Consider the following 25,416-nt stretch of genomic DNA (forward strand, 5'->3'; position numbering starts at 1 on the left):
CTACCCACAGTTGTACAGATGCCCCACCACCTGTAGGAGGTGCTACTCTCAACAGTGGGGCAAATTACTCCTGCTGGCTCCCCTCCCAGAAACACTGACAATTATGTTCTCTGCAACGGCTGGCCAACGTGTAGGCGACACCGGTGTTGAAACATGATCGTCACTGTTGTGATTTGACAGTATCGGTCTGCTTTTCATCCAAGCGCCCCGCATACACAACAAATTTAAAGGTTTCTTAATGAGCAGAGCTGTGAAACAAATGACAGGAGCAAACAGCTGGATGTACAAATTAGAAGGAGTCCAGGAGGTTGACACGGCTCATCTCCTCATTTTACACTCCCCATATTTGTATCCTCACGACCACCTCCACCATGAATCCCAGAACAATGCTGGTTATTTCTAGGCACCTCCTTCAGTTCTTGTCTGGTTTGTCAATGACATGGTTGATCCACCGCAGGAACCTGCTGACCCGTGTGTACACCCCGGGGAAGGAGGGGTCACCGCAGCCGTGACCCCAGGAGATGACCCCCGTTAGCACCCAGTGGCCCCCCTCCTCCTGGCACACCAGCGGACCCCCGCTGTCACCCTGGCAACTGTCTACGCGGTGATGCTTCGACAAGCTGCCGGCACACAGCATGCGGCCGGTGAAACGCTGGCCGTAGCGCTTCTTACACTTCCAGGGGGGCAGCAGGGGGACCCAGGCCTGCTGCAGGGTATGAGAATACGATGACTCTGAGAAGAAAACCAAGGAACAAACAGATCAGAGGACTGAACAACTGGCAAACCCACTAAAAAAAAAAACTAAAAAAAAGACAGCTGTAAACAGACATACAAATTTGTGTTGTCAACCAACAGCAACACTGCTTTGAATGTGTTGTCCTCTGACAAGGTGATCACAAGACAACGAAGGATGCTACCATGTTAGCATATTCCATCATCCAGTTTTACGGACTAGGATTCATTCATTTAATTGTGTTTAGTATTTTGGTCACAAAGCCTCCCGTACCACAAGGACATGAGAATAAATTTCACTGCCAATTTCTGATGTGACTGGTGTGGCTTAACTTCCTCATCTCTATGAGGAATTTGAACCATCTATTAGCAAGTTTACGTTTGCATTTAACAAGCTCAAAAGGAGGAACTGGCATACAAGTAGAAAATATTCTCACGCCTTTGTGACAAGAACCCTTTGACTTTTATCTTGATATGAATATGGAGCTATATATGTAATCTGACCTGTGATCCCCCACCCAGTGATGACACAGGCCGCTGGCCTTTTGCCCCACTTATTGCTCAGTGCCGGCAGACAGATGGCATTGGTGTGAGGGTTGAACGCCACACAGTTGCCCTCAGTGCCCTTCAGTCGTAACAGGGCGATGTCATACTCCCACCCCTGACTGTGGTACTTCCTGTGGATGACAATGCGCTCGGGGGAGAGACTGCGTTCAAAGTCGTCCATTTCCACTGTATGGTAGTCACCAAGCCGCAGCATGTATCGACTGGGGTCCCTGCCAAACCTGGATCAGAATTGATTAACTTGAAAGGATAATTCCATTTTTTACAGTATGGGTCTTATTTTTATCATTTTTGCCATTGTGTGTATTGGTTATTTTATCATTTTACTCAACGGGTTCATTTTGTGGATTTTGGATGTGGGACCACTGCTGGACTCAGCTTCACAATGGTGTCTTATGGAACAACTGAACAGGAGTGTCAGACATGTTTCAACAAGTCCAATCTAACCCCATTATCTAAACCACGTATTTGGAAGTGAAAGTGAAAGTTATGTTGTGGAATGTCCAGTATTATCGATGGTGGATGACATCGCTGATCTACTTCCTCGTTCAACCTGCAGGAAGTAGCAGCCTGTGCTTACCGTAGGTAGTAGTAACATCCATAAACTAGCCGGCCAGCACAATAGAGAAGTCATAGATAATGGACAGTCATGGACACAGTCTGACTGAGACACCAGGGGGGTTTGTTGTTTAAAGGACATGTTTAAGATTCCTGTTCACTTGTCCCATAAGACACTGTGGTAAAGCTGAGTCCAGCCATGGTGCTATGTCTAAAATCAACTAAATGAAGCCGATGAGTAAAATGAGATCATAGCTGATATGTATGATGGAAAAAACTATGAAAATAAAACCCAGGTTATACAAAACCGGCATCTTCCTTTAAGGATCCTAGTAGAAAAACAGAATTATTGCGCAACAGGAGAAAGTGAACAGAAAAACGTCAAAGAGAGATAAGCTTTAAAAATGAATGGGAGCAAATTAGGCTGAGAAGAGAGGGATGAAAAGAAAGGATGAAGATGTGAAATTCTTTGAAATTAGGGAGTACACATCTGAACCAGTACTTGAAGCATCACAGCTTGGTTCCACTAACTTTAAAGATGTGATTCGGGGGTTTGGAAGGTGATTCATGTTAACTCTATTGGAAAATTTGGGTTTAAAACATTTTTTTTTCAAATGAGATAGGGACAAACTGTATGGTGATAACCCGACCTGTTAGAGTCTAGCTATCAAATCAATCAAAACTTATTTTCTATAGCACACTTTACACATTAAAATGCAACGCAATGCATTCAATATCACACCAAAGTGTATAGATGGAAAGCAGGTAATGATGAAAGAGGAATAAAAACAGCGACAGTGTAAAATGAGATAAAGAGAAAATGAAAATAAAAGTAACTGAATACAAAATATTTAATAAAAATCAAAACTTCAATAAAACAGATGGAAAATATGAAAAAATATTGATATACAACGACAAGACAGAACCCATCACTACGGAAGTCGAGGAGGAGGAGTGTCCGTAGAAGAGGAAGATGTAATGGTTGTAAAGGTTCTGTGGGACTACAGAAACATGCTTGCATTTAAATAGCCTGCTAATAACTACCAGGCGCCGGGTTTCTTCACCTCTTGAAGCAGTGTGCAGCGGTGAGGACCCAGCAGGCGTTGATGAGTGTGGCCCCACACAGAGGATGAGGACCTTTAGACTGAGACCTCAACCACAGAGAGACCTGCCATGGCCAGTCGCCCCTGAAACACACAAATCTTTCTTTAAAAGGAGGATTATGCCCCCCCCCCACAACCTGGGTCTTATTCTCAGTTTTTGACATCATACATATCAGTTACGATCTCATTTTACTCACCAGCTTCATTTTGTACATTGTGGACATGGGACCACCGCTGTCCCGTGTCCAAAACAAAGTCAGCGAGTATAATGAGAGCATAACGAATACGTATGATGGAAAAAAAAACCCAGTTAAAAAGAAAGTAAAACCAACAAAATATACAACAATAATTTTTTACAAAATTTACAACATTTTCCAGCTGGAAAATTTTACTGCCTCTGATGACCCAAACATAGGACACACAGACAGGATGATATGGTAACACTTGATTTAATGAACAAATGCAGGCAGAGGTCAGAACACCAGGGAATCAGATAGGTGACCAAACAGTCAAGGAACCGGCGGACAGATAAACAGGTTCAGATACAGTTCGGGTTACTGGGGAGTCCGACCAAAACAGAAGACACAGCAGACACAGGCAGGTCAGGCAAAAGTTCACAAGCGAAAATGCTGGAAAAACTAGGAGGCAAAACCCACTAGACAATCTGACAGGGACACAGGGAAACCAGGGGAGTATAAATGCTGGTAGAGTTAATCAGAGAATGGGGAACAGGTGTGAAAGACACAGGGTTGACTGGTGGCAAAAGCAGGGGCAGGAACTGAAACAAGACAGGTGAGTACTTCAAAATAAAACAGGAAGGTAACTGATCATGAAAAAGGTAAGATGGGTCGACTGAACTGAGATACAGTCACAACCATAACAGCACCCCCTCCCTTAATGGGTGCCTCTAAGTGACTCGCTGGGCTTGTCCCAGTGCTCCTGATGAAAGTCCCAGACCAAGGGTGGGCACAGGATTTGTTGGCGGGGAACCCAGCTGTGCTCCTCTGGAGCTAATATTGGTAGCTCTGGCCCTGGTGGTGTACATCCAGAAACTGCTGGATGGTGTAGGTTGGAAGGCAGTTGATAGTGTGTGTGTGTATATATATCCATCCATCCGTTATCCAAACCACTTATCCTGCTCTCAGGGTCGCAGGGATGCTGGAGCCTATCCCAGCAATCATTGGGCAGCAGGCAGGGAGACACCCTGGACCGGCTGCCAGACCATCACAGGGCCGACACACACACACACGCACGTCTGTGAATGTTCTCATTCATCCAGGTCATGGTTATCCAAAGGAGTTGAATCAAGTGCAACTGGACTTGGTATATAGCCACACCAAGGGACAATTTAGTACGGCCGATTCACCTGTGTGTGTGTGTGTACTTGACTAACTGGATTATATATACGTATATATATTTATTTTTTTTTTGGAGTGTGTTTATGTGTGCTTGACTGTGTGTGTGTGTGTGTCACAGAGTCATTGTGTGGACAGTGTGTTTCATTACAGACCTCAGAGACGTGTCTCCCCCGATGATTCTTCTGCGGCGCCGGTTGTTGGGCCTCAGGCCACAGCTTTGTGTTTTGGGGCCACTATCCCCCGCAGGTTCAGCAGTGTAGTCACAGATGACGCCGGCGTCTTCGCTGTGCCGACAGTCGTGCCCATTGAGTCCGTCGGCGGGACACTCGCCCAGAGATGACTCAGTTCCCCTGCAGTGGACGTTGTCCAGATGGATCGGCCCCTTTCCCTCGCCGAAATAGGCCATGGCTCGAGCTTTGGCTGCCCCACTGTTATGAAGAGACACGGAGAGTTTAGGCTGGGTTTCAAGTTTAGATCAAAACCATCTGTGTTGTGGTACTATCACAATAATATTCCTACAAGTAATGTTATCAATGAGAATACATATTTACAGATATTATGACTACATACATACCTGTCAATCCAAATGCCTCTAATAAAACAACGGACATTTAACAAATGAACTCCCAGTCTCCATCAGAGATACAGACTCACTTCCTTCCTTCCTGTTACTTACTCAGGCACCATTATTATTATTATTAGTGTCTACTATAACATCTTTCTTCTACCTGCATTTGGTGATTTATTTTCTTATGACAATAATACACTGATGAGCCAAAACATTATGACCACGCACAGGTGAACCGAATAACATTGATCATCTTCAAACAAGGGCACGTGTGAAGCGCTGGGTAGATTAGCTGATAAGCGAACAATCAGTTCTCGTAGTCAACATGCTGGATGCTGGAGAAACGGGCAGGGGTAAAAGATCTGAGTGACTTTGACAAGCGCCACACTGTTATGGCCAGATGACTGGGTGCTGGATGACAGGGTGCTGGATGCCCAGGGCCCATCAATGTGTGAGGGCAACAAAAGCTATCCCATCTGGGCCGAACCAACAGAAGGTTGATTGTGGCACAAGTCACAGAAAATTTTAATGATGATTATGGGAGGAATGTGTCACAACACAGAGTGCATCGCACCCTGCTGTGTATGGAGCTATGTAGCCACAGACCAGTCAGAGTACCCCTGACGACCTCTGTCCACCACTGAAAGTGCCTACAATGGGCACACGAGTGTCCGAAGTGGACTTTAGAACAATGGAAGAAGGTTGCCTGGTCGGATGAGTCTCGTTTTCTTTTACATCATGTGGATGACCGTGTATGTGTGCAGCATTTACCTGGGGAAGTGATGGCACCAGGATGCTCTGTGGGAAGTTGACAAGCTAGTGGAGGGAGTGTGATGCTGTGGACAATGTTCCGCTGGGAATCCCTGGGTCCGGCCATTCATGTGGACGTCAATTTGACATGTGCCACCTACCTTGCTGCAGACCAGGTACATCCCTTCAATGGCAATGGTATCCCTGATGGCAGTGGCCTCTTTCAGCAGGATAATGTGCCCTGCCACACTGCACACATTACTCGGGAATGGTTTGAGGAACATGATGAACTGTTCAAGGTGTTGCCCTGGCCTCAAAATTCTCCAGATCTTAATGTGATTAAGCATCTGTTGGATGAGCTGGACTGACAAGCCTGATTCACAGCGGCTACACCTCACAACTTACAGGACTTGAAGGATCTGTTGCTAATGTTTTGGTGTCAGATACCACAGCACACCTTCAGCACACCTTGTAGAGTCTGTGCCTTTGGCGGGTCTGTGCTGTTTTGGTGCCACATGGAGGACCAACAGCATATTAGCCGGGCGGTCATTATATTTTGGCTCATTGGTGTATGTCTGTTATACTGATGTGTCATGTAAATGTGTACTTTAAAATTCTCCTATTCAGCTCCTCTTGATGATCTTTGACACACTTGCACTAAATTTAACTAAAACACTCTCAACACTAAGCAACAAAGCAGAGAATTGAGGCTACTTCAGTATACTATTTAACAAGACACAAGTGGATTTAATTCAACTACCATTACAGGTATACAACACTGATTGGTTTGCTGCTGCTTCTCCTGGATCGCCACCTTGCCATGGTGGAGAAGCTTGCATGTATCAGTGATCCCAAGAGCAATGCCGTCTGGAGCTTGGCTCCTGGTAGGGTAACCCAAGGTGGGTAGGGTCAAGGGAGAGGTTCCAGATGAAGTGCAATCCAACAAAGACCTCAACAGTGGAACTGGCAGAAGATGTTCCCAGGTTACAACAGCAGTGAAGGCGTATGAAGGCTGCAATAGAGGGTGGTAACTAATTGTCTTGGTGCTCCATGCCCTTGGACTCTGGCCACCCCCTGCCAAGGACTGCGTAGCGGCTGCAGGAGCATCAGCCACTCCACGTTTAAAGCTGTCATGCGCAGGCGTCCTCCCATTATGCGGCTCCAGGATTGGCCTCTACACCCACCTGGGGACCCAGAGGGAGGACGGTCATACTCGAACCCGAGTGACCATTGATGGTAATGATGATGGGTTTTCTGCCTCTTGGTGGTGAATAGGTGCCATGACACAGTGCTGCTCTCAGTCTCTTCACCCAAACTATTTACCCCTGAAATTTCCTTAAGACCTGATGATGTTCTATCTGATCAGAGGTCAGGGTCTGGGGGACCTACAGCGTTATACCAGTCTTGGATTTGCTGTTAGACTGGACTAATGTGAGTGAGACCATTGAACAAAGTTCCTCCAAAAGGGACAGACAAGAAGAGAGGGAGAATACAGGCGAAATGGATGGACAGATAGACTGAGGAGGGAAGGAGAGACAGAATATCTCTTCTATGCTTACTGGAAGCCCAGCTGTCTGCAAACCACGGCAGCGTTGATGTTGTTCCAGCCGTCGTCACACACGGTTCCCCATTGGCCCCTGATGAAGACCTCCACACGGCCCTCCTGTCTGTTCTCGCCCGCCACCAGACGTACCAGAGGACCTCAACACACACACACATACACACACAGTAAATCATTGCAAAAACACACAGATGTGTGTATAGTTTTACCACAGAAGGAAAAGAAGATGGACTCAAAGCTTTCACTCTATCCACAGATTTCAATTTCATCATTGAGACACGTTAAATCCCTCCAGAATTCTTCAGAAAGAATTCAAGTGTATAGGAAAACTATCTTTTTTTTTTTAACTCACAGCTATTGTTGACTGTGTATAGAAAGTGCCAATATGAAGATGCATTGTATAAGGTCCTAAATTAAATACTTAGTTGGTGACATCAACCTGTTTTTTGAACTCTTGAAAAGGTTCACCGGGTTATGGAAGGATACCCGCAGTACATCTGATGTCAGAGAAACAGCTTTCCACCTAAACTGTGCAAGAAGTGTCAGTAAAGAATAACAGCCAGTGTGTTTTTATAAATGTTTTAGTACTGATGGGTAATGTTGTCAACTGGACTGATAAAATCCTCATTATGTTTGATATTGACAGAGATATTACTGGAGCACCCACTCCAAACTTGCCAGCAGAAGGTGCCCAAAGCAGCGTAAGTGTAAGATGACTGGCAATCAACGGCAGATTTACACCAAATCATTATTCATGATTAACGCAAGACATTATTGAGGTACACTACCGTTCAAAAGTTTGGGATCACCCAAACAATTTTGTGTTTTCCATGAAAAGTCACACTTATTCACCACCATATGTTGTGAAATGAATAGAAAATAGAGTCAAGACATTGACAAGGTTAGAAATAATGATTTGTAGTTGAAATAAGATTTTTTTTTACATCAAACTTTGCTTTCGTCAAAGAATCCTCCATTTGCAGCAATTACAGCATTGCAGACCTTTGGCATTCTAGCTGTTAATTTGTTGAGGTAATCTGGAGAAATTGCACCCCACGCTTCCAGAAGCAGCTCCCACAAGTTGGATTGGTTGGATGGGCACTTCTTGCGTACCATACGGTCAAGCTGCTCCCACAACAGCTCAATGGGGTTCAGATCTGGTGACTGCGCTGGCCACTCCATTACCGATAGAATACCAGCTCTCTGCTTCTGCTCTAAATAGTTCTTGCACAATTTGGAGGTGTGTTTAGGGTCATTGTCCTGTTGTAGGATGAAATTGGCTCCAATCAAGCGCTGTCCACTGGGTATGGCATGGCGTTGCAAAATGGAGTGATAGCCTTCCTTATTCAGAATCCCTTTTACCCTGTACAAATCTCCCACCTTACCAGCACCAAAGCAACCCCAGACCATCACATTACCTCCACCATGCTTAACAGATGGCGTCAGGCATTCTTCCAGCATCTTTTCATTTGTTCTGCGTCTCACAAACGTTCTTCTTTGTGATCCAAACACCTCAAACTTGGATTCATCCGTCCACAACACTTTTTTCCAGTCTTCCTCTGTCCAATGTCTGTGTTCTTTTGCCCATCTTAATCTTTTTCTTTTATTGGTCAGTCTCAGATATGGCTTTTTCTTTGCCACTCTGCCCTGAAGCCCAGAATCCCGCAGCCGCCTCTTCACTGTAGATGTTGACACTGGTGTTTTGCGGGTACTATTTAATGACGATGCCAGTTGGGGACCTGTGAGGTGTCTGTTTCTCAAACTAGAGACTCTAATGTACTTATCTTCTTGCTCAGTTGTGCAACGCGGCCTCCCACTTCTTTTTCTACTCTGGTTAGAGCCTGTTTGTGCTGTCCTCTGAAGGGAGTAGTACACACCGGTGTAGGAAATCTTCAATTTCTTAGCAATTTCTCGCATGGAATAGCCTTCATTTCTAAGAACAAGAATAGACTGTCGAGTTTCAGATGAAAGTTCTCTTTTTCTGGCCATTTCGAGCGTTTAATTGACCCCACAAATGTGATGCTCCAGAAACTCAATCTGCTCAAAGGAAGGTCAGTTTTGTAGCTTCTGTAACGAGCTAAACTGTTTTCAGATGTGTGAACATGATTGCACAAGGGTTTTCTAATCATCAATTAGCCTTCTGAGCCAATGAGCAAACACATTGTACCATTAGAACACTGGAGTGATAGTTGCTTGAAATGGGCCTCTATACACCTATGTACATATTGCACCAAAAACCAGACATTTGCAGCTAGAATAGTCATTTACCACATTAGCAATGTATAGAGTGTATTTCTTTAAAGTTAAGACTAGTTTAAAGTTATCTTCATTGAAAAGTACAGTGCTTTTCCTTCAAAAATATGGACATTTCAATGTGATCCCAAACTTTTGAACGGTAGTGTACATTCCGTCTTTTCTAAAAGGGTATCTATAAAGAGAGCGAAGACATCAAATCAATATGAAATGTAGTGTAATCTCTTGAATATAGTGGGTCTTAATTTACAATCATCTAATGACGTCATGGGATATGCGTGCTAAACTGGTTCACAGCATGTGTTTATCTTTATAGTAGCTACTATAGCTAACATTACCTGCTATGTAGTAACACAAAAAAGTTCAAAATCTGTATAAACGAAGGAATTGCCACTTTAGCCATGTAGCCTCATTCATTCCTACTCATTTTTAAACTAGTTGGCGAGGAGGTGGCAAGTATTGGGCCAGATGTCCTCCTTGCCAAAAGGAATGTGAACTGGTGCCGTGGCCTCTTGCTTCCTGGTGTAGTGATCGTCACGGGTCCATCAGGACCTTAGCATATGGCTGTTCCTATGTAAATGTATCCACAGCAGCACCTTCTCCTGGTACCTCCTGTTTTCACAAAGTCTGCAGCGGGGCGACCGGGTTCCTGGCAGTATAACCGGGTGGGTCAATTGGACTCGTTAGCCTTGGTTGGCAGCCAATCTAGCAGAAGGACAACTCCGATTTCAAACCTGGGTAGATGAAGCTCATTAGCCATGTCAGGCAGTTCATCTGGGAGAGGGAAAAACCATGACTTAAAACCTCCGCTGCCTTGCGGGTATACACGTCTATGGGAAAGGCTTCGGGAAGAAACCCTGAGGAAAAATCTGCATCCGTCTCCATTGCCAGTTGTCTTGCTTAGTCTTGCCAATGGTAGTAGGTGGTCTTGGACAAGAGGGTGGGGTTGATGATGCACAACTCTTCCTCACTTTAATCATTGCGCAAGTCATCAGTCATCCATCACAGGATGACTAGATGGTCCTCGTCGCTGCGACGGACGAATAACAACAGTTGGCACCTAATGGTGCAAGAGGGTACTAATACATTTGAGTGTTTTATTGACGGAATTGAGAGTTGGGAATCTTCCCATTAGACCATTTTCAACAGTCTTTCCCAAAATGCCTTCAAGTACCAAAATGCATAGCTGCACGCTAGCTTCTGTATTGTCATTAATGACATCCTCTGTGCTAATGTTGTGTGATGTTATTTCCACCCTTGGAAATGTAGTCCAGCTGAGAGAATGAACATGTGTTTTTGAACGGCCTCTGTAGAGGCGACTAGAAACCCAAGAAAAATTAGACTGAAGTTTATCCGTCCACCAACTGACATCATCACAGTACTGAATCATCATTTTATGCCTTCTCATTCGGTCACGTGGTATTTGACAGTGAAGAGTGCATGGGCAGAGCAGAGAAAAGGCATAGTATTGTATTTTGGTATATTTCTTTTACATTTTTAGCAAGTACTGTACAGGCATTGGACAGTGGTTGCGTTGTGACAATTTCTGACATTGACACGGATAGACAGATATAAGGTTGAAAATCGTTGAATTTTCCCTTTAAGTCTAACAAACTAAAATGTCCTCTTTCCTTGCAGATGCCTGCATCAGGACATCCTTACCGGTGTGGGCGGCCAGGCTGGAGATTCGATTGGTGTCTCTCTGGCAGCTCAGGCCGACGTCTTCGCTATGGGAGCAGTCGTGCTGCCCCCATGCGTTGTGTTTGCAGGCCAGCAGGGAGCGCTCTGCACCCTGACACTGCACCTCATCCAGCAGTATCTGCCCCGAACCCTTCCCAAAGAACCCGTCCGGAGCCACCGCCGCACGCCCCCTGTAGGCAAACACTTGCTACGTCATTTTGACTTGTCCAGTGAAATGGTATTTACCTAAAATTTGATTGATGCTCCTCTAAAAAAAAATCAGAGAGAAAAGTGAAAACTGTTTGGCTCTTTTTATTATCTGAAGAAACAGAATATAGGAATTTTCACAAAAAACCACAAAGTTCACATCTTTTTCAAGTTGTTACCCCCTCTGAAAAGCCACAGCATTATTGACGTCCATAGATTGTTATTGATTTTGATTAATTAGTATTGATCATCACTGATTATTGAGAAATGTCAATTGTTAATCATGCTATTTGTATGATAGGGCTGAACAATATGTTTCAGCATCGACATAATCATGAGTTAATGTGTAATTAGTCACATTGGAAAGGATGTGATACAAAGCCCGCTAAAACTATTTAACTTCTTGATAGAAAATTAAATCTAGACAAGATATTTGTAGTTCTATTTATTATAATTTCTTTAAAAACCCATCGGGGAAACTAATATATCACAACATTTTTTTTTTTTAGTTCTGGTCATTTAAAAGAATGAAATGAAAGCCACTTTATTTGACATTGTAGTTACAATGAAGTTGTTCTCTGCATTTAACCCATCCTTTTGTATAAGAGCAGTGGGCGGCTGCAGCACCCGAGGACCAACTCCAGGTCTTTTTTTCATTGCCTTGCTCAGGGGCACAGACAGGAGTATTAACCCTAACATGCCTGTCTTTTTGGTGGTGGGAGGAAACTGGAGCACCCGGAGGAAACCCACGCAGACACGGGGAGAACATGCAAACTCCACACAGAAAGGACCCAGGATGGCCTGGGGTTCGAACCCAGGACCTTCTTGCTGTGAGGCAACAGTGCTAACCACTGGACCACCGCGCCGCCCCATCACAGTCCCATAAAAGAAGTTTTTAAGAGGTTTGTATTTTTGCAATAAAAATTCAATATAAAACATTATATAGTTTGTCATATTAATTCCCTTAAGTGATGCTGTATCTTTAAGTGTAATGTAATATTTCAAACTGGATGACAGTGATATAAATCCTCCTGTAATCTCCTGAATCCTTTCTAGATATTAATCTTCTTTCACAAATTCTTTAAGGTTCCCTGAAGTTCATTATGAATATTATATTGATGAGGGACTAGCTTAGTGGATGAGTATCAACTGAACTCAAAGATGTCATGTTGAGCAAGCCAGACTATTAAACAACTACCTTATAAACCAAATTAATAATTGATAATCATTGATAATTGATTGATAATGATAATTGACAATAACTGATAATCAATAATTGATAAATAACTGATAATTGATAAATAATTATGATTGATCATTATGATTGATGAATTCTTTACAAATAAAGTTTTGAAAGTTAAAAGCTGTCTATATCTGGTGAGAGTATGTATCTATTGTTGTTTTTCTTTAATACTGGTGTCTTAATGTATGAGGAGCACTGACAAAAACCACAGGGGTTGAATGGTGTAAAAATACAGGTAGTCACGAATCATGAATAATTTGTATGTAGAAATAGTAAACAACTTTGGTGTGTAGTTTCTGTTTCTGTTTCCATGCAGGATCCTCAAAGTGAAAATCATTAAACTTGAAAACATGGACAGAAAACCAATTTAGTAATTTATTAAAAACATTTTGTCTAGAAGGGCTTCGGAGGGTTGCCCATGTTTTCAGTTTTATGGGCAAAAAGTTTTGTGTCTCATTTAAATTTCATTTTTCAAAATTACATTACATTACAGTCATTTAGCCAACGCTTTTATCCAAAGCGACTTACAATAAGTGCATTTAATGTAGGAAATTACATCCTACTGTGGTTACTAAGACACAAAAGTGTGTCCTGAAAGCAGTGATGCATATGGACGGGTGTGCGTCTACCTGAAGTCCAGCTGTCTACACACCACCTGGGCACTGAGCTCTGTCCAGTTGTCATCACACACTGTTCCCCACTCGCCCTGATGATAAACTTCCAACCGCCCCTCCCACGGACCGCCACCGCCCACCAGACGCACCACGCCATCTGCAATCACACACACGGGTTCAACCATTAAAATTCTACCAGGAGATGAAGGCCTGCCTGTTCTAAATCCCTTTCACTCTTTGTTCTGGTAGTCTGAATCCAACAGTAAAAAGCTGGCTAACATAAGAAGGGTGTCTGTGTGAATGATAGTCTCTCTTCAGGTGTCATCAAGTCATTTAGAAGCTGCGTTGCAGCATTGCGATGTGAAATCCATTCAGCAGAGTTGGAGACGTCGCTAATGATTGACGGCCCAAAGCACCGCCCAGTTTCACCTTCATTCTACATGCTGATGAAAACAGAGAATTTGGGAATAACAGGGGGATGTGAATGATCTGCCAGCTCTGCATCAACCAATCAAACAACCAATTAATCAATCTTTATTGATATAACACATTTTGTGCGCCAGAATGCAATGCACTGCACTTAACATAGCTGTTATACCTGTAACACATGTTCATATGTGTGAATATTTATAGTATAGTATACCATGCATCCATTATCCAAACCAGTAACCCTGCTCTCAGGGTCGCAAGGATGCTGGAGCCTATCTCAGCAGTTATTGGGTGGCACGCAGGGAGACACCCTGGACAGGCCGCCAGTCCATCACAGGGCCCACACACACACACACACACACACACACACACACACACACACCTAGGGACAATTTAGTACAGCCGATTCACCTGACCTATATGTCTTTGGACTGTGGGTGGGGAACCAGAGCACCCGGAGTAAACCCATGCAGACACGGGGAGAACATGCAAACTCCAATTTCATTTCGTGCCACCATGTTTGAATGGTGATGGGAGGAATATCAGAGCTGGATCTTCATAGTGAATGAGTGCTGAATCACCACCATCAAGCTCAGCAGATTTTAGTTCAAGAATGCACCCAAAACACAACTTATTGCTATAGAAAATGCACATTGCAAAACTGTGGCAGAAACAATTTCAAAATTAAAATTTTAGGGACCCCCCCCCCAAAAAAAATTCCCCAAATCATGTTTTCAGGGCCGTTACTGTCTTTCTACGAGGAGTCGAACTCCCTGAGATGCCCTGTATAGTTCACACCCTGCAGACCAGAGTCTAAACCAGATATCTGTCCAACAGCATTTAGATGCCATTCTATAGAAACGGGTCTGACCTGTGTACGGGTTGCAGGAAACACTGGCATCCTCCATGTGGTCGCAGTTATGTTGTTCCCAGTCATTGTGGGAACATTCCTCCAGAGACAGTTCATTCCCTGAACACTGAACTCCATCCAGAAAGATGGGACCACTGCCCTGGCCGAAGTGGGCCCACTTCCATGCCTTGGGAACACCACTAAACCCGATGGGACACACATTTAATAACAGGTTTATTCTTTTTTTACTTGATGTACCTTATCAGTTGCTATCGTTTTATGGAGTCGCAGACAGATTTCATGCGACTTTTGTCGATTTGGGTATTTTTCCCACCGGAGGTGAACTCATCTCACATTATCCCCTGTTTAAATGGGAAAACACGTAGGATTTAAAGTAGGACCAAAAGTGTCCTACTTTAATTTTTTCTTTTTTTTCTGGTAATGTATCTTTTTATATACATCTATATCTGTACATAGTAGTTAAATGTTTATGTTTACCTTGTCTTTGTTTTAGCTGAACATCTATTCTGTGTAAGTACATAGAGAGCAATGGAGGAACCGGATTCAAATTCCCTGTATATGTAGGCCTACACATTCTTGGCAAAAGAAACTGATTCTGATTCTGATAAGTAAAACACTAATATTTTCCAACATCACTTGTTGCTTTTATCATCACATAATTTGCACGGTCTCTTACTACCGAAAAATATACATTTATATGTACAAAAGGTAGAATTCAGTTTTTCCATTTTTCTCTTTTTAAAAGATGCTCATGTTCTTCTTCTCTCGATTTACTTGCGGCTTGCAAACAACTTTAAGGTGCATACAGCCACCTACTGTACAAGAGTGTGTAACAATGTCATTTTACCCTATTAAATTCTACCCATAAACCTTGTGTCACTTAAAAAAGTAAAGAGTGCCTTCCTGGTGATTTGAATCCCCCCTCCCTCTCCTTCTGTTCCCAGTATCCCCATTAGTCTGGTCAGTTAAGGGCAAATATGGGGTCAAGGCTGCAAAAAGTCATTCACATTTGAGCCAATGTTTTTCTGTTAATTTAGGGTCCAATAAAGAAAAAAATGCAAGGAGCCCAAAATTTTAGGTGGGGGAAGTCTCTGAAATGGCCACGCCCACTTTTTAGGCCTGGAAATCAGTATCTCGGCTCCTGAATGTCGCAGAGAGCTGATCATGGGCTCAAAAGAAGCAGAAGCACCACATTTATATAAGCATTATGAACAAACATATACCCCAAAACCTTTACTTTTTCAGGTATTTACAAAAAACTAATTTTCACTGGTCACATACATGGCCACGCCCACTTTTTAGCCCTGGGACTATATCTCAGGCTCAGCTCTCGGAGGTTGCCCCGAGTTGATATTGGGCTCAAAAGATGTGGAAATAACTATTTATATTAGTGCTCTGAACAAATATACTGTATGCCCTAAAACCTTCACGTTTTGAGCTATTCATGAACATGTTCTTTTTTCCATTGAATTGATCAGCAGCATGCAATCAACTTTAGCCAAATCTGTGCAAGAAGGCTATACAGTTTGTTTGAGTAAAAGTGTTACATCTACTCATGGAGTGCTAGTATTCAAGTTGACTCTTTGTTATAAGAGGAGGAACCCAGTAACCACCAAAGAAACAAAGCAAACCATGTGAGGTCCAAAAAAATCTTTATTTTAACCTCACACATCCCATCAGACTGGATTCAAACACTTGCTGAGGCACTTGCAATAAATGAGACATTTCATCCCTCTGCCAGCACAAGAACATGAGGTACACTTATTAGATCTGCAACTACACACCCCTGTTACTTGAGACAATGTATCTCTTGTGGAAACTGTGCTCCACTTGACGAAGAGTTCCTCTCCTTCGGTAGTCCAACCCCATTCAATGACAGGGGGACAAGGGAGTTGTAGCAGGCTGTTTCCCCACAGCCATCCTGCCTGGAATGTAGCTCTCAACAGATGCTGTAGGCGATGAACTCTGCTCATTTATGTTGTCATCTGTAAATGTGGTAAATAACCCTTGTCTCAAGGCGTGGGGTAGCACCTTTCCCTGTGATCTTAGGAAGAGCTCTCTCATTGACAGGGAGATTTCGTCAATGCAGATAAGGGTGGAACAGTAGGAATGTGTCAGACCTAGTTCAAATGTTGTCTGTAACACATTCTTGCTTCTCGTCATTGCATAGAGCTTCAGGGTCAGATATCGATTCACAGGCTCTTCCACTGACCTGTGCCTCTTTTGGATGACAGAGCTTGACTGCTGTGAATCTTTCTTTGTATTTGGTCTGATCCTGGTGTTGAAACTTACGGTCTGGCACAGTTGTTCGAGATGCATCGGAAGATCTTCATATCGTGCGGTTCCATCACAAAGCAGTGACATCAGCATCTTCAGTTTGAAATTGCTCTTCATCCGTAGTCCTTCTGTAGACAAGTCTGAAAGTCGGGTGCTTTCACTGTCTCTTCGATTCTTTATTACTTCAGCCCGAACAGGTTTTGTGACTTTGCAAAGTGAATCTAAAAAGTCACTGTCACTGATTACATTGTCCAAACTACCCTTCTTAATAACCCTGTAATGTGCCCCTGTCTCTTTCTGCATTACATTTATGTCCAGACAGCTGTTCGAGAGTTTCTCAGCAAATCGTGTAGAGTGAGATTTGGGCCGGTCGAAGCCCAAATCTTCAACTTTCTGCAGATAAATATTCTCGAGTTTGTGAAGATCAAAAACATTTTCTGAGCTGTCATCAATGAAGTTCCCTACTTCCTCCATGGCGATATATTCAGCATACTGGATCATGTCTGGGGAGTTCTGTGATGAAGTTCTTTCTTGCTTTATCCTGCAGCTCGCTGAACTGTATCTAGTAAGAAGAAATAATCAAATTATTAAAATATATATATATGGCCCGACTATAGCTCAACTTAAGAATTGAACTTAAAAGGGTATGTTGTGCTGGCTCACCTGTTACGGTATCTTGAGTGGCACTTCCTGTGATAGAATAACTCCCGTGATCTAACATCAGTTTCAAGTAATCTGAGTATTTTGCCATCATTCAGGACTTTGGCCATCATCTCTAGATTGTCTGTGAAATCCTTCACATGTTTTGCTGACTTTTCTTTTCCCGCAGCAGCTAACAATGGTTCTGATTTGTGCTTCTTCCGAGGGTTCTCAATGGCTGGCTCTTCACAGTAGAAGCAAAGTTCGGCTCCAAACGCAAGACTAGGCCCAGCCTTTGCTCGTGTGTTTGCCCCAATAGTCTGGTGATCTGCAAGGTCCAGTTCTCTTTTCCGTTTACGATCCTTCGCACAATTGAAATGGCTGTTATTATAGCGATCATAGCAACTCTTGTGGATTTTATATCCATCCTGTAAAGTTTCTGCATTGACAGCTGACAGTCTCTGTGAAAGATTGATATCCGCATCATTGGTGATCAGTCCGGATTCCTCAAACAGTTTTACTTGGTGAAGCAGCTTAGGAGCTGTGACAGCAGTTATGTCCCTTCCACCAGATTCCTGTCATGAATTTAGAAATGAAATGTTGGACTCATTGCTGTCATAAACATTACATTACTGAAGGAATACGCATGAAAACTAACACTGTTGGACTCATTGATGTCATAAACATTATACTACTGAAGCACACACGTGAAAACTAACCTTGCAGACAATGCACAGGGTCTTGTTCCCTAGTTCCATAGTTAGGATGGGGGATCATCTGATCATGGAAAATCAGAACTAATTTAAACTTGATTTTTCTGTACACAAGTTTGTAACAGAGTGATGTTTCACTGGTATGGCACAATACATCCACCCTCCCACAAAAATAGCATGCAATAAACAATGTTATTTATTCTTCTGCATAGATACAAAATATAGTCCAATAAAAGTGTGTCCAAATATAGCATAATAAAAGTGTTGTTACTACAAATACTTTCACCCTTTCATACCAGCCAACTAAAAATGCCCAAAATTAACCAACATGTGTAGAGCAAGCAGACACACAAACACCAACTGTCCAAAAGTAGGTAATGCCTTAGCCAAATACTACAACTGTGCAACTGTGCTGTCGAGTGTATCGAGCAAGTCATGCTTGCAAGGCTAGTTAGGCCTACACATATGAGCTAAGGTGAAAATAATGTTTTACAAGGTAAACATACAAAAATAAAACAACACTGTTCCTTACCATCCATCCACGAGGTCAGGAACAAATTAACTCACTGATATGAAGGCCAGATGAGGCATGCATGTCATATTTTGGCAAATGTTTACAGTAAACTAGCTTTACTGAAACATGTGCACTTCTGCTTCCTTTCCTGTAGAATCAACCACTTGATAAACAAACAGCGCCAATTTGTAATTGTGGTCAGAGGCGGCATTACATCCCAAGTGATAAGAAGAACCACAGACAACTAAGATATTTTCTAAACTCATGATTCGTGTGTGTATTGTGCTTCATGCTTTATAACATAGGCAGCGAATGAGATTCATGTCAAATATAGCTTTTTACAACCTTCAGGAGCTGATACGTGAAACGTGACCAGTAAAAATTAGTTTTCTTAAAATATCTGAAAAAGTAAAGGTTTTGGGGTATATGTTTGTTCATAATGCTTATATAAATGTGGTGCTTCTGCTTCTTTTGAGCCCATGATCAGCTCTCTGCGACATTCAGGAGCCGAGATACTGATTTCCAGGCCTAAAAAGTGGGCGTGGCCATTTCAGAGACTTCCCCCACCTAAAATTTTGGGCTCCTTGCATTTTTTTCTTCATTGGACTCTAAATTAACAGAAAAACATAGGCTCAAATGTGAATGACTTTTTGCAGCCATTTTGCCTTAACTGACTAGACTACATCAGATTCTCGTCCCGCCTCTCGGACTTTATCCTGTAACCTTTCTCTTTCCACTTCATACATGTTACAATGTAATATTACATGTTCAGCATTTTCTTTAACTCCACAGTTCGCACACTTCTCACTGTCCCTTTTCCCCATTATAAACAAAGTGGCATTTAATCCTGTCATCAGACACTCATTTATATCCAGCCAATCAAATCACATGATCAAAATATGAAAACCCGTCCACCCTTACCACCAACCCTTGCTTGTACCTGTCATTCAAAGGTCAGCTTATGAATATTAATGAGGAATAGACCACTCCCTCACAGCTCTTGAGACAACTGGGAACAGTTAGGGTAAAGGTATACAAAAAATACAGTATTAATCATTTACAAGTAAAAAAATGCCATGTTCAACATTTTTTGACACGAAAGCTTAAATCTGATTACTGATTTTGGTTTGACTTTAAGAGAACACAGAACACAGTAAGAGATTTACATCATCTTGTTATGCACTGAAGTGTCAGAAGGGACTAAACCCGCTCACCCGAGTCCAAGCTGCCTGCAGACCACCTCAGCATCCACGTCGTCCCACTGGTCATCACAGATGGTTCCCCATCTGCCATCATGATACACCTCCACACGGCCCTCAAACTCCTCCAGGCCTCCCACCAGCCTCAAGGGGGCACCATTGCCTGGGAAAGACAAAGTAAAGGGTGCAAATGATCACGAGTTTTGTAGATGGTTTGAATAAACTTCTGTTAAAGCTTACACTATACCATAAAATGGTTTGGCCACCATTTTTGTGACCATTTTCAAAATTATGATTGACAACAATGAGCACTTACGAACTGACTACTTCTGACGTATTGCTGTGACGCCACACAGAGTTCATAAGACATAGATGCATTACAGACACATTTAGATTAAAAAAAAACAAACGGACTGCAGCTTTTTAAATAAGTAGGAGAAATGACGTTAATGTTCCTCTAAGGATTTGTAATGTTCTTACTGTAGAATAAACAAGACTGTAAAATTTGTAGCTCGCTAATCGTGCTACCTCTATTTTAGCTTGTCCAATCCACGCCCTTCTGCCTCTCTTCTTCTTCTTCTGGATTAATGGCGAATTGCAAACAGATGGAGAATTATCGCCACCTATTGTTGCATTAAAGAGTCCTTAATTTATGTCCTCTCCACCAGTCCAGTATCCCCGAGAAAGGTGACAATACATCCAGGGACATCATTTCCAGCGTTCCCCGCGAAAATTGATTTCAGGTCCATGTGCACAATTCCTTTTTGTTCCAACATAGCTTTCAGTATGATTCTCTCGCTTGTATATGTTGGGCAAATAAAAATACATGTTCCACTGTCTTTGGTTGGTGGCAGACATCGTAGTTCCCAGTTTGATGTTTCCCGATGAGTTGCAATGAAGAATTTAGTCTAGTATACCCTAATCTTAACCTGCTTATGTTCTCTCCTGCCCTTCCCCAAAGTCCTTTCTACGCCTACTTCCTGTTGGATCTAGTACAGATGTGGTCCTTTTACATTGTTGTCCCATAACTTCTGCCATTGTGCCTTGATTTTGTGTCTAATGAATGATTTTGTTTCCGCTTTACTGATTGGTACTGACAGTTCTGCATGACTTGCTGTTAAACTGGTTTTGGCCAGTTGAACTGCTGTTTAATTTCCCCTGATACCTACATGAGATGGTATCCACAAAAACTGGACATCTATTCCCAATTTAGTAATCCTGTACAATAACTGTAATATTTCACACAGAATATCTTGTCGACAGCTTGAAGACGTATTTTTTTCAAACTAATTAAGGCTGCACTGGCGTTTAAACAAATTAAAACTTGCCACTGGAGAGCTGATGAGATATCCATCATTTCCACACCACTTCTTCCTCTCGATTCCCCAGATGTACTATATCTCACGAATCACAGCGACACCTATAGGTAGATGATATATATAGCCGATGTGGGGAGGGCTGCAGACAACCACATGCCTCCTGTGATACATGTGGAGTCACCAGCCACTTCTTTTCATCTGACAGTCAGGAGTTTCCCCAGGGGGACGTAGCGCGTGGAGGATCACGCTATTCCCCCCCAGTTCCCCTTCTCCCCCGAACAGACGCCCAACCGACCAGAGGAGGTGCTAGTGCAGCGACCAGGACACATACCCAGATCTGGCTTCCCACCCGCAAACACGGCCACGACCAAGCTGGGGGGGTAACACGGGGATTCGAACCGGTGATCCTCATGTTGGTAAGCAACCGAATAGACCGCTATGCTACCCAGATGCCCGCATATGTCATTCTTAAGGTTTGAAGGAACAATATAAAAAAGCTGACAGTAATTTGTTTCCTGGTTGCCTCAGACACATTTTGGAGACCATATTTCCTCAGTATTTACACAAAACTAATGCATTTATTCATCGTGAAAAGGAAGAAGCCGAATAGAAACCAGACGCTACCAAGTATTTTGTGTGTCCAATCAACAGAAGTACCTAGGGCGCATTTAACCAAATACCATTTATCTCGATGTGGGTCAGCTACACTGTATTATACTGTACTGTACTACTGTGCTGTTGTGTACTGGTACTGTGTCTGTCCTTCCTGGTACTGTTTGTCTTCTGAAACATACAGCATGCTGCCGCTATGCTCTCACCCTCAGGTGCCACACACACCACCCCCGCCTCGTTGCCATGGTTACAGTCGCCGGTGACAAATTTCCTGTTTCGGCATTTGAGGAGCGAGTTCTCATTTCCGCTGCAGCCCAGACGCTCATAGTGGAAAAGACCGGAGCCCGGACCGAAGTAGGATTGCTGCAATGCCGTCCCGATCTCCCTGGACGGAGAAATGGAAACATGGAGAGAGAGACAAAACATCCACATTAAATACACTGATTAGAGCAAGAGTCATCTCGCTCTCTATTTTTCTCTCTCTAGCTCGCACACACACACACGAAGAAAGACGTACTTTTACAACAAAACATAGGGCTTTGCGATATGAAGATATGTCATGTGACGATAGAAAATGTATATTGTTTCATATTAAGCTCTGTCGTGTATTTCCTTGTGTCGCAAATCACACTGTTTACGGCAATATTTTTCGTCATTTGGACGACCCTTTCTGCTCTTTGTACAGCACGGACGCAGGCAGGAAAGTTGCATGAAGGCAATACAAACAAACATGGAAGATGGTGAACGTAACGCAGAACGAGGTAATTCCGAACAGAACTCCGACCAGCCAGGACAAAACGAGGAGCTTGTACCTAAAAGAGGGGCTACTTTTATCGTATGGACGTGGTTTGGGGTATGAAAAGTCTTGACACGGACCAGAAATCCGTACTTTGCAAAATATGCCGCACGCCGGTCCCCACAACAGACTCAAAACCCCACTAGCCTCTTTTACCACCTACGCAAGAATCACGTCAAACAGTACGGAGAGAGTCTACAGATGAGGGTGCCCGGGTAGCGTAGCAGTATTCCGTTGCCTACCAACATGGGGGTCGGCGGTTCGAATCCCCATGTTAGGCCGACCGACCGACCAAGGGGACATCTGCCTTGGTCGGGAAGCCGGATGTGAAGAGTAGGATAATTGTCCAAGTACAATTGAGGGGGGTAAAGGGGGGGGGGTTAAAAAAAAAGTCTACAGCTGAGAGCCACAGAAGCACAGTCGAATGGTCAAAACAAACCTCAGACTCAGAGGTTGCAAGAGGCTTTTGCCCGCGGCACACCATATGTCAAAGAGTCACGAAGATGGAAGGAGATAACGACTGTCGTTGAAACTTAACATCTGCAGAGACATGGCCCCAATTTACACGGTCGAGAAACGGTGGTTTTGTGAGTTGGTGCAAACACTCGACCCAAGGAACACAACGCCAAGCTGAAAACACTTCACCGAAGTCGAGTTGCCTCGTTTATATCGAGCGTGTCGGGCCAAGCTAGAGGAGGAAATCCACAAGGTCTATGTACAGTTGTTAATGCTTAATTGAAATTTTATGCAAAGGTTCTAAATGAAAGGAGAAAAATAATCAAATATGAGTAAGTACCTTGTATTTGTCGAGTACTAATGTGATAAGAAATAAGCCTTTCCATGTGGTAATTTTATACAAACTATTTATTCATCGAATTTGCAAAAAATGTGCTATATCGCGATATGTATCATTATCGTGATATGAATGACATATCGTAATATGAGCTTTTGGTCAGCCCTAATAAAACATATATAAAATATGTTGCACTGACAGTACCCCCCCCCCAACACACACACAAACATGCATGTACAGATAGACATATATACATTATCCCAATGAGATGTGTCCATTAGGGACGTTACAGAGATGATGACGCTCTCTCACCCGAGTTGGAGCTGCCGGCAGATGACGCTGGCATCTCGGTCTGTCAAGTGGGAATCACACACTGACCCCCACTGGCCGTTCAGGTAAACCTCCACCCGTCCACCTTTACCTGCCGTGCCCCCGACCAGCCGGGCTGCTCCTGCACAGAATAGATCAGACGCCATAAACAAAAAGTTTAACCGGACCGAACGTTGGATGACATTCACAACAACAAACCCAAATCATAACCAGTGAATCTAGTGGTGATCCTTTCTCCTTTAGAGAGGGCGATTGATTGATTGATTGATTGATCGATCGATCGATCGATCGATGTAATCCCTCACCTGTCAGAATAGGGCTGGGCGATACTGACAAAATCAAATATCAACATATTTTTTACTGAAAACCTTGATATGGAAAGTGTGATGATGTCTATAAGGGCTTTCATACCGTAGTTACACTCGCTGATAGCTGTACATATCGGAGTAAATCACACACACACACACACACACACACACACACACACACACACACACACTCACACACCAGACAGTCTTCTCTCACCCTGCTGGCAGTCGCAGTAGGACCAGCTGATGGCTCCTGACGTCTGTCTGAAGAAACACCAGGGGCTGGACTCGCCGTCCGGGTTCCGGCAGAAGTTGTGGTCCCCAAGTCCTGCATCCGGGTACTGCAGCATGTACTCAGGAAACTCGCTCCATTTCAGACAGCTGGAGCCCAAACCGGTCTGGAACACGGTGCCGTTGTAGAAACCCAGTTCAGTATAGCTGTCTGAACAGGATGAGGAGGCTGAGAAGACAGAGCCAAAATCAACCATTTGAGCAAAATAACAGAAATTAAATTAGATTTTAAATTCTAGGTGAGAAAAGGAATGAAACTTGGTAAAAAAGAAAAGCTGATTGTGTGTTGCAGAGGGTCGTGCGGACAGCCCAGCGCATCAGTGGATGTGAGCTTCCCTCCATCCATGATATTTACAACGGAGGGTGTGTCAATAAAGCTCGCAGGATGATCAAAGACCCCAGCCACCCCAATCATGGACTGTTTCAGCTGCTGCTGTATGGCAAACGGTATCGCAGCCTCAAGGCCCGGACCAGCAGGCTCCGGGACAGTTTCTTCCACCAGGCAACCAGCCTTATGAACAATACACGCTAATGGTCTGTTGCCTAGCTGCGTGTGACACACACACACACACACACACACACACACACACACACACACACACACACACACATACAAACACACCAACGTAAGTGGGCATACACAAACACACACAAACAACTACATACACATATGCATATTTATTAAGGCAGGGCCTACACACACCTTACATACTACTACTACTACTACTTTCAGCTGCTCCCGTTAGGGGTCGCCGCAGCAGATCATCCATTTCCATCTCTTCCTGTCCTCTGCTTCTTCCTCTGTCATACTAGCCACCTGCATGTCCTCCCTCACCACATCCATAAACCTCCTCTTTGGCCTTCCTCTTTTCCTCTTCCCTGGCAGCTCCATATTCAGCATCCTTCTCCCAATATACCCAGCATCTCTCCCCCACACATGTCCAAACCATCTCAATCTTGCCTCTCTTGCTTTGTCTCCAAACTGTCCAACCTGAGCTGTCCCTCTAATATACTCGTTCCTAATCTTGTCCCTCTTCGTCACTCCCAATGAAAATCTTAGCATCTTCAACTCTGCCACCTCCAGCTCCACCTCCTGTCTTTTCATCAGCACCGCTGTCTCCAGACCATATAACA

General features: G+C 43.5%; 1 protein-coding gene and 1 long non-coding RNA gene across 2 annotated transcripts; both read right to left on the reverse strand.

Annotated features, from left to right (window-relative positions):
- Positions 1-412: 412 nt before the first annotated feature.
- On the reverse strand, positions 413-24,479 carry si:ch211-51a6.2 (neurotrypsin). Its single transcript, XM_056292284.1, has 12 exons — positions 24,209-24,479; positions 23,666-23,804; positions 21,971-22,149; positions 19,849-19,996; positions 14,492-14,670; positions 13,207-13,348; positions 11,110-11,318; positions 7,193-7,334; positions 4,468-4,743; positions 2,919-3,041; positions 1,237-1,517; positions 413-732 (listed from the first exon to the last, which is right to left on the reverse strand). The coding sequence occupies exons 1-12, from the start codon at positions 24,477-24,479 to the stop codon at positions 413-415; spliced, it is 2,409 nt and encodes an 802-aa protein (XP_056148259.1).
- Positions 17,724-18,785, reverse strand: LOC130123041 (uncharacterized). Its single transcript, XR_008811280.1, has 3 exons — positions 18,653-18,785; positions 18,127-18,184; positions 17,724-17,982 (listed from the first exon to the last, which is right to left on the reverse strand). It is a non-coding gene; the product is annotated as an uncharacterized LOC130123041 (long non-coding RNA).
- Positions 24,480-25,416: the final 937 nt, after the last annotated feature.

Source organism: Lampris incognitus, chromosome 13 (genome assembly GCF_029633865.1).
Source record: "Lampris incognitus isolate fLamInc1 chromosome 13, fLamInc1.hap2, whole genome shotgun sequence".
NCBI lineage: Eukaryota > Metazoa > Chordata > Actinopteri > Lampriformes > Lampridae > Lampris > Lampris incognitus.